The 15,464-nt window shown below is 35.9% G+C and overlaps 1 protein-coding gene across 2 annotated transcripts in view; it reads left to right on the top strand.

The window, feature by feature from the left end:
• PTPRK (protein tyrosine phosphatase receptor type K) overlaps positions 1-15,464 on the top strand; it is a 739,357-nt gene that overhangs the window by 182,488 nt on the left and 541,405 nt on the right. For both annotated transcript variants that reach the window (XM_072643296.1, XM_072643295.1), the window contains exon 2: positions 6,392-6,514. In XM_072643296.1, coding sequence (XP_072499397.1) covers positions 6,392-6,514 — 123 coding nt within the window. The remainder of the gene's footprint in view (positions 1-6,391; positions 6,515-15,464) is intronic.

Here is a 15,464-nt window from a genome sequence, read left to right as displayed (position 1 = left end):
TTTCTGTGATGGAACTCTACACATATTATTAGACCATATTTACTGACTATAATTCTTTATTGCTGGCAGTAGATCATCAATGATTTTTACCCAGGCATGTGTTTTTGGCCACTTGCTTTTATCTGAAGTTATAAAGACATTTCTTTGTCCCATTTAATATTTTTTTAAACTGAATTCCATTGGGTAAATTGGTTAAAAAAGTAGCATCTCTTGTTTTGGTAATGTACTTAAACTTTGATAGATTAAATTCATTTGTTGTGATTATTTCTTCAATCAGTGCAGATCTCAAACTGTCTCTGTCTTGTGATTCCGTGTATTTTTTTTTCTATGCTCATGTTATGGGTATGGCATTACTTTAATTACAAAAGAAGAGTATGGTGAAAACATGTAAAATTAATATGTCTTCATTAATTTTAAATAAAATAACTTTTTTAATGATCATTTCATATTTGTCCTAATGTAGCTGAGTAATTTTGTAGACTAAATGTAAAGCTTAGAGGATATTTAACTTTTGTGACTATCGTTTGATATTTGAATTTTTTATTGTATCCTTTGTTAAAAGGTTTATTTTAGGTAGACTTTTGCATTACACTTTCCTATTAAATCATGTAAAGATGGTAGATTTAAAGTTAGTTCAAATTAATGCCCCGTGTGCAATGAGGTAATAGTTCTACGATTTTTGATGAGAGGAAGATCATTCCAAATTTAATGGATGGTTGGATATTTAAATGACCAAATTTATATTTCTGACTTGAATTCACAAGGGAAATGATTATGTTTGTGATTATGCTTGAAGGTCATCAAACATCTGAACTAATCATTTATTCCAAGTGTATTTGTTTTAACACAGCTCCCTCCCCCCAATATGTTTTGTGCCATACTTCTCTCTTAACTTTTAAAACTTTGTTTATTCCAAGAGAACTTTAATTTGAGCAAATGAAATGAAAATGGTCTGTGTCTTTAGTTAAATGGAAGCTTGTTCTATGCAAACAGAAAAGAAAGCCATGAAAGATAACTCTGTGTGCTCATGGTCCTCATATTCAGTAAGATAATTAAGAACTACACAGCTGCCCTGGAGAAGGGTGGGGGACTTGCTGGAGGACACTGCAAATTAAAATCTAGCAGTGTCTGGCTGTTCCTCACTAACTATTCTGAGCCTTTCAAAGCACCTAGGGCCTCCTCAGGGCTCCCTGCCCTGCACTGGTTTAGGGAATATTGATTTAATGTTGGAGCCACAGGTCTGCTTCATTTTACTTTGACTTGTCCCAGCATTTTATCAAATTATGTGCCTTCAAAAAGGTTCAGAGTTAAGTATTCATCTCTGATGACTACAGAGAAATAGGCGCCATTCCCATGTTCACACAGAGAACTACTGTCAGCTCTGTAACTAAATTCCCAAGGCTCTGTTTTTCAAAGTGCCAGATGCTCTGGCTGGCCACATCTCAGGCCCACAGCATCTCCTCCTGTGCTTCTCTCCTTTTGGGTGAGCAGTTTAGAAACTTAAGTATGGGCTGGTGGTACAAGCCAGATTGGCATTTGGTTTTTAGGTGAAACGCTTGCAATGTATTTTATAACCTTCATCACAGTAAAGAGTATACATTTGCAATGATGGATTTGTTTTTTCAGCTGATCAGTTAGCGCCATGGAATTAGCAGTCTTTGAATACCTTTTCAGAGGCATTTCTTTTTCTTTTGAAACCCTTTCCTTTTACTTATTTTTGTTGTGTTTTTTTTAAATTTGCGTTCAAAATTCTCTCCCTTCTAACCCATTGAGAGGACAAGTAATATAATATAAATTATGCAATTGAATCAAGCAAAACATATTTCTGTATTATCCATTTCCTTAAAATAATGAGCCATGATTTTCTTTATTAACTAAACCACTGCTATAAAACTAAAGATTAATCCATAACATCTTAGAACTTAGGAGGGAATTTATCATCTAGTCTGACCCCCATATATGACTGAAGACATGGTGACTCGGAGAGCTGGCCAAGGTCTACTCACTGTACGAAAGTATCCATTATAGAGATAACTAAAGTGGCTCAGAGGATAAAAGTCTGAGCTGGGTGTTAGAAAAACCTTGAGTTTGACTCAGATATTTATTAGCTGTGTGACTTTAGGGAAGTCACTTAATACCCTCAGACTCAATTTCTTTTTCTTTAAAATGAGGGAGTTTGATTTCTGAGATTCCTTCCAGTCCAAAATCTATGATCTTGTCATTTGTGAAGATAATTCCAGATGAGGCATATGTATCTTATGAAGTGAATTCACCTTATTAGGTATTTCCAGAAACTCCATAGTTCTCTATCTTGATTTCAGACAAGTATGAACTTGAATTTTCTTCAAGGAATTTTCATTTTATCCTATAGGAAATAGGGAACTATTAAAGGTTTTTGATAAGGAGATGAACATGATCATACTTATACTTTGGAAAACTATTTTGGTGTGATAAAGGGAGGAGAGACTCAAGATAGTGAGATCAATTAGAAGGCTGTTGAGATAATCCAGGTGAGAGGTGGTAAAGGTCTGGAATTTTGTGGTGGTCAAGCAGGGATAATGGAATAAAAATGAGAGATTTTATGAAGAATTAACAAGATGTGACAACTGATTGCATTAGGAAAGAAAATGTTAAAGGGTGACACATTAAAGTTCTGGACTTTGGTAACTGGAAGGATAATGGCATATATTCAATAAAATAGGAAATTTTCTAGGAGGGATCATTTTAGAGAGAAGCAGCTAAGATAATGAGTTCTGTTTCAGACATCTGTTTTGAGAAGTCTATAAACATCCTGTTGGAGACATCCAAAAAGGAGTTCATGGTGTGAGATTGAAGTTCAGAGTAGGTATATTGGATATACAGAAGAGAAACATTAGGGCTAATAAAGTATTTGTGGGAGTCATTTATATAGAGATAACTGAAATCAGAAGAACTGAGGAGATCACCAGGAGAAATGGTAGAGAGAGAAAATGAGAGGGGTCCTAGAGGTGAACCCTGTAAGTTTAAGGGACTAGACAGAATGATGATCTAACAAGGAAGACTGAAGAGTTCAGACAGAGGAAACAATGCATAGTACAATGGAAAGAATACTGCATTTGTGATTAGAGATGCTGAGTTCAAGTCCTGTGTCTGCCATTTGCTATAACATGTGACTTTGGGCAAAAAATTATCTTTCTGGGCTTACCTAAAATGAGCAGGTTGGACCAGATAGACTCTAAGGATCTCTCTTAGCTTTCAATCTCTGATCCTATGCAGTAAAAGAATCAAGAAAGAGTCCAAGGGAGATGTGTTTATCTAAGAGAGAAGGAACGGTCAACCATGTTAGATATGTCAAAGATTATCAAAAAGATGAAGAAGGAGAAGAGGCCATATGTTTTAGCAGTTAAGAGACTATTTGTATGTAACCATGGAGAGAGCAATTTCACTTCTCGTCGTTATTGTTATATGCTCACTCAAACAGTGACTCAATCCTTTCATGTTCATATTGAGTAGTAGCACGGTGATAATGTGACTGTATTCCTTTCTTAAGTTTTGAAGCATTAGGTGTGTTGAGAAATACAAGAAGCAATACAGTTCTAGTTAATTTTAGAAATATAGAAAGTAGAATAGGTTCATGGTGTTTTTTTTGTTGTTGTTAGCTTAGAAAAAGTCCTACCCCTATGTTTAAGGTTTTAACCTTGTGAATAGATACAAAAATACCAATTTTCTACACATGCTGTTTGCCAGCCTCAGGTTGCTTAGAGGATACAAAAAACAGCAGGATGACTAGTTATCAAACATTTTGCCAACTGGAACTCTGTGTTACCTGGAACTCCTGAATTTCACAGGTGGACACGAAGTTAAAAGTTAGCTAAAAAGTTAGTATCTTAATGTATTTAGCTTACTATTAGAAGAAAAAGGAGACAGATAAAATGAATAAAATTATCTTCAGTATAGTTTGTCAATTATATTTTATTGCATTTTAAGTCTTTGGAAATTAGTAACCTTTCTAGAATTAATTATTTATTAAGCATGGTGTTTAATTAATTGTAATTCTTTACTTGATCACCATTGTTGATAGAGTTTATTATTAAATCAAAGAAATCCATATCTTTTCCACCTGGAATACATAGTTTTCCCAGGTAAGTAAGCAGTGGTCCTATTTTCATGGGTGGATTTTACAGGTTTTCTGTGTTCCCCCAGTTCAGCTAATAGCCAGGGCAGATCCATTTATTTTGCACCGACTCTCCTGGTCTTTGTTGCTAATCAGATGCCTGATGTCTAAAATTAACACTGAATCTGAAGGAAGGCAATTAAAGCCATTTGTCTTCCAAATGAGTCAATGTAGGAACCACTAGTAGTTTAAATTTATATACTGAGGGCACTTAAGCCATTAAAAATGGTAATGGGTGCCCAGAAGGCATATTTTGCAAAGCTGTAAGTCATTTTAGAACCCTGACAACAAACTAAATTTGTGTGTGTGTTTGTGGGGAAGCATTTTTCCTTTTCATTGTATGCAAATATGAGTTTCACTGTGCTTTTAAAATTTTGTCTATTGTAAGTTTTTTTTTTCCCTAGAGGACAAATATAGAAAGGATTTTAAGGGCAAATCTTTAGGATAAATTTAAAGTTCATTCTACTGAACACACAGCTATCTATAGATTGTATTTTAACCAAAAGCACTGGCAAACACCTCTTCCAGACCTCACTGAGACTCTTAAGCCAGTGGCACTGACATTTCTGCCCCTGACATAGCATATAATGTTTATATTTTTATCATAATTATCAAAATGGTGCTCAATGGAATTACTCTTCAGCATGTAGGGCAGAAGTGACCCCCATTTTTTTAGGTTATAAAATCAACCATTTCCCTAATTCTTTTGTTTCCTGAAAAGCAAACTAACTCAAGGCTGTACACTTATTCTTCCTCAAAAGAAGAAATATACCAAGAAAATTACTTGAAATGAATTAGTATATTTATTTTTCTCACTTGGTCCTTTGACTGATTGTAGTAGTTCTACCTGCTTCCTAAAATGCTTATTAGGTATATAGGCCAGTACTGATTTTCATGATTTGATTAAGCTAACTGTGGAATATGCTTCTAAAAAAGCCATTAAATAACCCAAAACCAAACAAAAAAGCAGGATTTATTCTCCTCAGCTGCCTCAGATGCTCTCGCAAATTAAAATCAAATGTACACTTGACTTATGGGGAAAAATATGCTTACTTTCAAGAGTTCAGGGATAGAGATATAGGAGTAAAAACCCAAATCATATGGAGGTTAATCTTAAATACAAGATTATTTTGCCCTCTAGACCAACAATAAAACATGAAGTAAAGTAAACTTATCCCTTGCTTACATGCCATGTTGTGACCCTGAATGAATTTCTGTTTGGACGGGAACGTTAAAACTATTTTGTAGTAATTGAAATACTATTTCACTTGAATGGAACTGTAATTATGGTATGATATTATATGGTATATATGGTGTCATGGCCTTATTTTCTGTTCTTACCTTTTAGTTAGTCTTGCTGTAGGTAATTTGTATATCAGGGAATTTGAAGTACACATTAACATTATATTGCCTTTCCTAATTAAAATGACATCATTTTGGGTATATCATTAAGGAACTGACTTATATTTTCACTTTAGTAGCTCAGTCTAGTCACTTCCATTAGGGGAATGTACTACTATTGGGTTTTGGGGTTCTTGTCACCCCAAAATACCAAGACCCCAGGTCCTACCCAAATGAATTCAACTCAAGCCTTCCTTTAACCAAAGAAAAACAAAGTTTATTTAAGATCCTCTGTTCAGGGTTGATTCTTAAGAAGTCTCACCATTTTTGACTCTTGTATTTACAAGAGGGCTGGATAGAATCTGAGCTAGTTTGAATCTTGAGCAGCTTCATGGAGGCAAGATAGAGTTTATATACAGAAAGACTGTGGGAGGGATCTAGGGATGTTCTAGTAGTCTTGGAGGAGGGGTCTTGATGGAGTTGGGGTGACTAGATGTCAGAACCAAGAGACTGAGATTTTAGTGGAATCAAGGGTGAGAAGGCTACCTGGAGATGTCAGTGACAGGCTAGACTAGTTTAAATTTAACACTATAATAGAAGGTTTATGGCCTCAGGCAAGCACCAGATCAAGTGGGAAGATTCAAGGAGAGTTCAGGGGGGTTCCCAGAGCCTATCCCCCATCACTACTAGAGGGAATTCACTTGGATAGAGTAGAGACATTTGAAGAGCTCGTTGATAGTTGGGATGCTTAGGAGTGAAGACTTGGAAGTTGTGAACTGCTTAACAAGTCACTTTGAAAATATATACAATATTCTTAGTAGTCTTTCTAAAATATTTTGAAAATTTAGTTTAATTTTTCTGACAATTAACCACAGGCTTCTCTCCTATTTCCTCTAGGGGGCTGTACTTTTGATGATGGTCCTGGAGCTTGTGATTACCATCAAGACCTATATGATGATTTTGAATGGGTTCATGTTAGCTCTCAAGAGCCTCATTATTTGCCTCTTGAGATGCCTCAAGGTAAGAGCCATTGTGGTAATACCATCCATGTTTGGAAATGAGAGAAATGTTTATTTCTCTCTTGTATTAATAACCAATTATTGAATTAGGACCAAGGTTTTTCCCTTTTTCTACTTTCTCATCCAGAGCAGGATGAGGATGTAGGAAATCTTGGGCAAAGACTTAGCCTGGCTAAGATCTAATCCAAGACAGTAAAAAAAATTAGAAGTTTAGGAGAAGGGGTGGATTCCTGCTCATTGTGTTTCCTCTAATAGTTCTGGGAAAATGTGGATTGTCGCTTCTGTCTGACACGTGATATGGAAATTGATGTCTTTTTGACCAAAATTTGGATGCTCAGTGTCACTTAGCTTCTAGACCCTCATTCCCTCATTAGTTGTCAATCAATCAGAGTTCATTGCCATCCTCAGAAGCACCCCTCTTCCAAGAGCATATAAGCTATGAGCCCACTGCCTTGAGGGATCTTTGCATTTGAGAGTGCTATCGACCTCTTTTACTAATAACATGATAGTATTACTAATAAAATGATTAATTACCTAGAAACTATGTCTTTCAACGTTTATAAACATCACAGAAATACACAGTTCGATGTGTTTTTTTTTTTCATTTTAAGAGTCATACCCATTTATCTTAATGATAATGTGATTTGTATTTGGTATTCCCTGTGGAAGCTTTAATGTCTTGATATACCTTTTGCCTTATCTCCACAAGGCTCAAATATTATTATGTACCTTATGAATGGCCAATAAATGCTTTCTTGCTAACTGGAACTATCTCTTGGGGAGAAATGTAAGGGATGATATTATTCTTATTATATTTAAATAAAGAAAACATTGACATTGCAGAACTGGTAATAGTACTGAGTTGATCAGGCTTGCAGTTTAGTCCCTTAGTGAATTTCCCACTACATTATGCAGCCTGAATTATTTAATATTAGATTTGGTGTGAAAAGGAACCTTTGTCAGTTCTATAACAATGTAAATCTAGAAGGAGCCTAGGCAAAAGAAAAAAAGATTTCAGACTGAAATCCCTTTTGCCTTCATACCCTTACTTTGCACAGGTATAGTTATTTTGCTGTTTAAAAAAACTGAGTTTTGAATAGGGTATTTATGATATAATATATACTGTACTTAGAGTAAAAAATCCTGATTTTTTTTTTGTCTCAGTTCTGACATTAACTAGCTTTGTGACCCTGAGAAAATTCTTAGACACAGAAATATTCTTTACTCTCTCCTGTTCCATATTCTGCCCATATTCCTACTCTAATGCCTCATTGTGTTGTGATGACCCTGGATTCTCCAAGAATGTGCCAGTTAAATGTAAGCTCTGGGGGGCTGTACCCTGTTAGAAAGACTTTTTGCATATAAGCTAATTAGAGACTATTTTTCTTCTGAGGACAACCTGGGCTGAGTGTGGAAAGATTCATTACCAATATAGCTGGCTGACTACTTGGTGATGGATTCTTTGACTATGACAGTTCATGAAATAAGATAAAACACAAGCTCTACTCTATCCTACACTTTTTTCTGCTTCTGTAATGGTGGTGGTAGAGTGGCAGAAAAGGAGACTAACAATCACACAGTTTTTAAAACTATGTGAGATATCCTAGTTATTGAACTATTGGAATGCTACTAGAAGAAAGAAATCACATCAGTCTTGATATTCTCACTACAAATTAAGCCAGAAAGTTGGAAGTAAAAAGAAAGATGGCATACAGGTTTTCTTCAGAAAAGCAAATAAAGGATTTAGCAGAGTTAGTGTTATTTTTAAGTCCAAAGGCAACAAAAACCACAATTTTTGAAACTGCCATTACAACACGACAGTTCTCAGATTGTAGTACTCGAGGAACATAATAACAGATCACATTCAAGATTACCACAATTAACAGATCACATTCAAGATTACCACAATGTATGCCTCAGAATGTGTTGCAGGGTAAATATCCTATTGAACTTATCAAAAACCTCCAAATTAAACCACTGTTTGTATTGGTGAATTCAAATAAATATAAAAGTGGGCAGAGGAGGAGGATTATGAAAAATGTTGGAAAATATGGCTGAAGAATAAGAAACAGAAGTGACTCAAGGCTTGTTGACCACACAGAAGCCCCTTCTGTATATATAACAGAGACTTTTAAAAGGAGAGAGTGAGAAGGCTTTGGAAACAGCAAACACCAAATAACACCACAAAAAACAGAAGAAATTACATCTGAATATACAAGCAATGATTACTTATCCACATTGGAGTTATCTCCACATCAGTTGTATGTGAGGCGAATTTCAAAGTAAAATATCAAACTTGGAGAAATGACACAGTTGTGTTGATATATAATAAAATAAGCTGGTCCTGATGCCAAGCAATGGGAAATGACAAAGGAATAGATATAGAACGCAGCCTGTTGTGTAAATTCTTTGAGGAGAGAGATGGTTTTATTTTTGCTTCTGTATGTCCAGTGCCCAGCACAGTATCTGACATTGTGTGTTTGCTGATTGATCCTTATCATTTTCTAAGAAAGTTTATCCTCTACCAATCAGTTGTTGCATAAATAGACCCCAAGAAATCAGAGAAGGTTTTAATCAATAGACTCTTGAACTCTTTGAAAATGGAGAGACATGGCAACCAGTGGCAACACTAACTTGGAATATAAACTGGTTTGTAATATTTCAGTGCCTCTGGAATCTCTTTAAAGCTCTAAATTTCAAGTAAGGTCCAAATCTTTGTTGACAGAAGACGTTCCTCTCTGAAGTTCCTATAATGGGTGAAGTGACAGGTCTAGTTAAAAACAAAGTAGTCAAATTTGGTGAAAGGTAATTCATTTAATATGCTTTTGAGGATTACTCCTGCCTTCCCACCCTACAATAAAACAGCAAAGCAAACCAAAAATGCAAACCCAAGAACAAGTAAAATCTGAAGTGAAAATTCTAAAATTTCTGCTCTTTAATAATCCCACCTTCTAAGTAAGTATAGAAAAAAGGCCACCTTCCACAGAATCACTCTACCATTTCTTCTTTTCTTGTGATGATAAAGCTGACAATAAGATGAGTGAAATCTATGTTCTTTTCTAGCTGTTATTTGCCATGGGTGAGTAGGCAGGTAGTGGTTGCTGAAGCTATTGAGCTATCTTTCCTTTGCAAAGGAAAGTAATTTTACTGTGATCTTAAGATCCTTTGTTTTCTAAATTTTGTTCCTACATTGTCAGCACACTTATTTTGTACATAGGTTTGTTTCGCTCCTTCAATGATACTTAGCCATGTTTTGCTGGCATATTTTAATTAGAAAAACCTTTGCAATTTTTCAGCATCACTCTTCTCTCTGGTATATTTAGCTTGAAGTATTAGCACAAAATTAAAACGGGAGAGGGTTGGAACATGCACACATTTTGACTGTTCATCATCAGAGGATAATCAGAAAGATGTTGATTTATGGAAATGTTGCTTTTGTTAATTACTACTGAAGTTAGGTAATGAATAACTGAAGAGGTCCTGACTGGCTCAGATGACCTTGATGACTCACCTTTGATGAACAACTTAATTTGTGGTTCCTAGATAGGATGATATGCCAAGAAAATGAAAGTGCTTGAAATTCTGCTACATCTTCCAATTAATAGGACATTAAGTAATTAATCATGCAGGGGAAGATAAAAGGTCATGGCCATTTTATTTTTACCTAACTTAACGTCTGTTAGTTAAAAAAAAAGTGGAGAAAATTTTAACTTTTTTTCCAACAATCATTCTTTCTTCTCATCTGCCACCCAGTGTCTTTCATCATACCTTTATTATGTTGACTGAACAGTGTCTCTTGATATTTACTCTAGAAAGTAGATATTTAGACATAAATCTTCCTAGGAGATAGGTGAACTGAAACAATTGCTACATGTTATGGTATCCACTTGTATAAAGCTGAACCTTGTGGTTTTTGATTAAATAAATGGTGGTATGCTGATTAGTTCCTGGGGTAGCAAGAATGAGCCACAGACATGAAATTGTGACAGATGATTCCCTTCAGTAAGCATTTAGTTAATGTGCGCTGGATGCTATCCTGAGAGCTGAGGATACAAAGCAAAAGCAAAAAATGTAAATAGTTCTCTCCAGGAGCTTGTTCTCTACCAGGGAAAAACTCTACATTCAGATAAATAAATATTTACGGGCTTAATATCTATTTCTAAGGAAAAAGTTGTTAATAACTTGGCAAACTAGTGAAGCTTTGCTTAGGAGATGGGCTTGAGCTGAGGTGGTGAAATCTAAAGAACATTCTAGACATGTAGCCATCATGTGCTTTTGAATGGAAGCCAAAGATGGGATGTCTTAGATAGAATAAGATAAAGGACTGTTGAGCTACACAGATACAGTACTTATTTCTTTGAGTCATTTGAATTTCCCTTAGTATGTCTTGTCCCTAGTCAAAGCCCTACATAAACCCTAGCAGCCTAGAACCCCAACTCAAGGATTGTTCCCTGCCCACAGAAATCCATTATTCTTTGTCTTCGGTACTGTATCTCCAGAGTTAATGTTTCCTGCTCCTACTTTTCCCCCTCCTCCTCTTATCCCTGAAGAAGGTATATGGAGAGTGTCTGTTCACTGCAATCCTTTCTCCACATCCGTACAGGAGCAGAGGAACAGGCTTCTGAGCTCAGAATTCCTTGTAGCCTTTGCTGATCCTTTCCTATTTTTGGCCATGTAATAAGTCTAGCCTTCCTGGCTACTGTACGACTGAAACTTGAACCCTGGCCTTACTGAACTCTTTTCTCTTGGGGTTTCAAGAACCCTTGGGTCTGGAAGCTGTTGTTTGTCCATATTAGAATGTCTAAGTGTCTCCATTTTCTATGTAGCCTAATTTGTATATTGGATATTAGCTAACCTAGCCATCTCCATGCCCCAGCTTCCTTTATGGGGGAGCCTATTGGTTCTATCTGATCTTTCCCCCTTCTAGCAGATCTCTAATTGGTAGCAGAGGCTAAAGCCCCCTGGCTCCAGGGAGGGCCTTGTGGGATCCAGAGCCTTCCTTACACCCACTGATCTGCAACTCTAGGAAAGTTCATACTATGAGATAGGTTTACACTCTTTATTTGTTGACCTATTCAGCACCAGTGTTCTGTTTTACCATTTGCATTGCGTTAAACACTGAATGTGGGGGGTGAGGTGGAGGTGGGAATGAGGTGAATGGATTTTGTAATCTTTAAGTTGTCTTCTAGCTCTGAAAAATGTATGTAGTTTTCTTAACTTGTTAGATTGTGGTCACACTAGATAGGATAGGAAATTCAATTTGGAGTCAGGAAGATAGGGGTTCATATCCTGTTTAAGATACTGTGTGACCCATGGCAACTTCTCTTAACATTTCTTAGTCTCAGTTTTTAAACTTTAAAGTATACTAGTTGACCTCCATTGCCTAATCGATGATCCTACAACCTATAATTTTAAATCAGAAAAGAATCTACAAATGGCAGTTCATAATAATACTATCGATTGTCTGGTCCCTTCAATGCTCATGTCTCCCTCTGAAATTGTGTGTATGTGTGTGTGTGTGTGTGTGTATCTGTCTATGTCTTGTTTGTACATAGTTGCTATAATGTTGTCTTCTCCTTTAGAAAGTGAGCTCCATGAGGTGAAGGACCATATTTTTACCTCTCTTTTTATCCTTAGCACTTAGCACAATGTTTGGCACATGCTTTTTGATTTCATGCTGAAGTCAGTATTTCCCAAACTGAAGTTCTTTTTTTCCTGTCATTCTGTTAATTGCATCTCCCAGTCACCCAGTCTTAAAAACTCACTCATCTTTGACTCTTCTCTTTACTTAGGTCCTTTGATTCAGTTAGTTACCAAGTCCTGGTAATACAGACTCAGTATAGACTTAATGGGAATTTCTTGCATGTTGGCAATTCTCTCTAGTCATGTTAGAGCCATCATGCAGATTGTCATTTGTTTGGACTGGTATCTGTCTTCTCCATTCTGACCTTAAAACAAGTTCCAAAATAATCTTCCCATTGTGTAAATGACTTTGCCATTTGCCTGCTCAAAATCCTATTATCTTTAAAATAAAATACTATTTCTTTAGCCTGACATCTATGGAGATCTCCACAGTCTGGTTCTAGTTGACATTTCTAGCTGGATTCCTCACTGTCATACTATAAGTCATACTTTACTTTTAGATATTATAGTTCCTTGAATTTTACACAAGCTGTTCCTTTTACGTAGAGAAACCTTTCTCACAGGATCATAGCATCTCAGAGGGACATCAGGGACTGTCTGGTTCAGCTCAGGCCTGAAAAAATTCTTTACTCTAGCACATATGACAACTAGTCCTTTAGCTTTTGGTTTTAGAAAGTCAGTGATGGAGTAATGTACTATCTCTAGGCAGTCCTTTGTACTTTTAGATAGTTCTAATTATTGGTTAAGTTTCATATATATGTATATATAATATGGTAAATTTCATTTATATATATCATATATAGATATATATTGGGTAAATTTCTCACTGTCTCTCCCCTCCCCCCCATATACATACATGAGGTAGTTCTGTTAAGTGACTTGCCTAAGGTCACACAGCTAGTAAGTGTCAAGTGTCTGAGACTGGATTTATACTCAGGGCTAGTTCTTTATCCCCTGCACTACTTGGCTGCCTCAAATTTTCCCAATATTAAACTTCACAAATCTGCCTCTGCCTCTTGCCTTTGATTCTAGGTCTTAGGTTAAAGAGATAAGATTCTTTTTTCTGCATAATAGCCTTTCAAATACTTGAATATAGCTGACTTACCTTTCCTGATCTTTCTCTTCTCAAAGCAAAACATCTCTAGTTCCTCTGACTGTTATATAAAATGAACTCAAGGTTATTTATCATCTATCTCCCCAACTTTTGACTTTGTCCAGGTGGTCAATATCATTCTTAACTTGTGGTGCTGAAAACTGCAGACAGCATTCCAGATTTGTTCTAAGGTGTTCAAAATACATTTGGATTCTTGCTTTCTCATTCCTCAGAAGTCTACCTGTCAATAAACAGCAGGGTAGAATTACCTTCTTACTTGCCATTTTACTCCATTTACTCATATTGGGTTTGCAGTTCTCTAAAACCTATGGATTGTATGCTACAAAAGAAAAGGACCCTGGGTTTGGAGTCAGAAGACCAGGGTAAGAAACCCCCCATGGATATTTACTGATAGTCAGTGAACATTTATTAAGCCCTTATTATATTTTAGGTGATCTGTTATCTACGTGACCTTGAGCAAGTCATTTTCATTCTCTGGGCCTCAGTTTCTTCACTTATAAAATAAGAAGGGTATACTAGATGACCTTTTAGATTCTTTTTGGCTCTAAAAGTGTTATTATAATTGTTTTCAGACTTCTGTTTTACTATGTCTCCTCCATCTTGTACTTGTTATTTTAAAATCCAAATGCAATTTTTTCTGATGAAATTAAATCTGTTAAATTCACCCCATTGTTCTTGGTTGTGGAGGTCTTTTTGGTCATGACCCTGTCTTCTAGAATGTGTCCATTTCTCCCCAGACTTGTGTAATCTGCAGATTTGAATTCAACTCCTAACTCTGAAAACTTTCTTGCTTATCTCTTTCCTTCTGAATGTCTTTCTCTTCTTTGACTTTAAAAATTGTTCATTTTTTGGAGGCAACCCTATCATTAGCTTTTCACAAAGCCCACAAAAAATGCAATCACTGTAACAAATAAGCATAGTTCAGTAAAACAAACTATACATTTATCATGTCCAAAAGTGATTGTCTAGTTGCATGCCATGAATCCATCATTTTTCTGGCAGGAAGTGGATAGTATCCTTCTTCATCCATCTGTTGGAGTCATGGTAGCTCATTGAATTGTGCAGTTCTTAAGTCTTTCCAGGTTGTTTTTCTCTGTACAATGTTGTTGTTACTGTATAAATTGTTCACTAATAAAAATGTTGACAGCAGAGGGTCCAGCAGGCACAGATCCCTGAAGAAGTCTACTAGAAATTGCCTTTCAAGATTTCTTTAATAGCTAATCTTTGTATCTGGCTGTTTATATACTCCCAAATCCATCTGACAGTATCATTATCCAATACCATGGCCCCTTTTCCACAAAAGCTAGTGTGAGGTAACTTTATTAAACTAAACATTAAAGTAAGCTAAGCTGTATCTCTAGCATTCTGTAATCTATAAGCTTAATAATCCTGTCAAAAAAAGGGATGACAGATATGATTAGCCTATCATGACTTAATTCTTTTTGGAAGCCACACACTGGTTCTCATTCTGTTAAATCTCTTCTTTTTCCTTAAGTTCCAGCTTGATGATTATATTCATAAAATTGGCTTTGAATCTCCTGGCACTTAATAGGCATTTAATAAATACTTATTAATTGATTCTTTGTTTCCTCTTCATCTACGCCTTTGGAAGTTAAAATAATCTCTCTTTCTTCAGATTTGTCATTGCACTCTATATCTCCTTTGTCATGACCACAGGTCTACAATCTCATGTTCCCAGTAAATTGTTGGTTCCCTGAGGGCAGAATATATCATTTTAACAAATGTGTATGTAGAATAATATCTTAAGTGTATTATATGTTTAACCATGTACCCCAACAAACTTTTTTTATTCTCACATCAGGATTCAATAGTCTATTTATACTTTGAGTCAAAGTCAAAGTTGGGGATAAACAGGCAAGGAGGGAGCATGCATGAGCATGATTATAGATGGAAAGGGGGGAAGGGTCCAATAAATGAGGCAAAGAAAGATGTTCCCCTGATAAATTGCATATTGTATTGACCCTAGTAATCATTTCAGATTATCGCTGTGTCTTGTAACTTAACCTCAGATCAGACTTTTGTGAGTGGTAGTGAAGCTAACCATGATTAAGAAAAAAAAAAAAGGCAGGCAGAGTAGAGGTCATTTGCATTTAAAATAGTAGTAACAAAAAAATTCAGACGTGGTCTTTGCAGATCTTGGATAGGTAACTCATAGTACCAGTATCAAGAAACA

The sequence above is a fragment of the Notamacropus eugenii genome, chromosome 2 (genome assembly GCF_028372415.1).
Source record: "Notamacropus eugenii isolate mMacEug1 chromosome 2, mMacEug1.pri_v2, whole genome shotgun sequence".
Taxonomy (NCBI): Eukaryota; Metazoa; Chordata; class Mammalia; order Diprotodontia; family Macropodidae; genus Notamacropus; species Notamacropus eugenii.
Note: the sequence above shows the minus strand (reverse complement) of the source record. Positions and strands in the feature narration are given on the sequence as shown.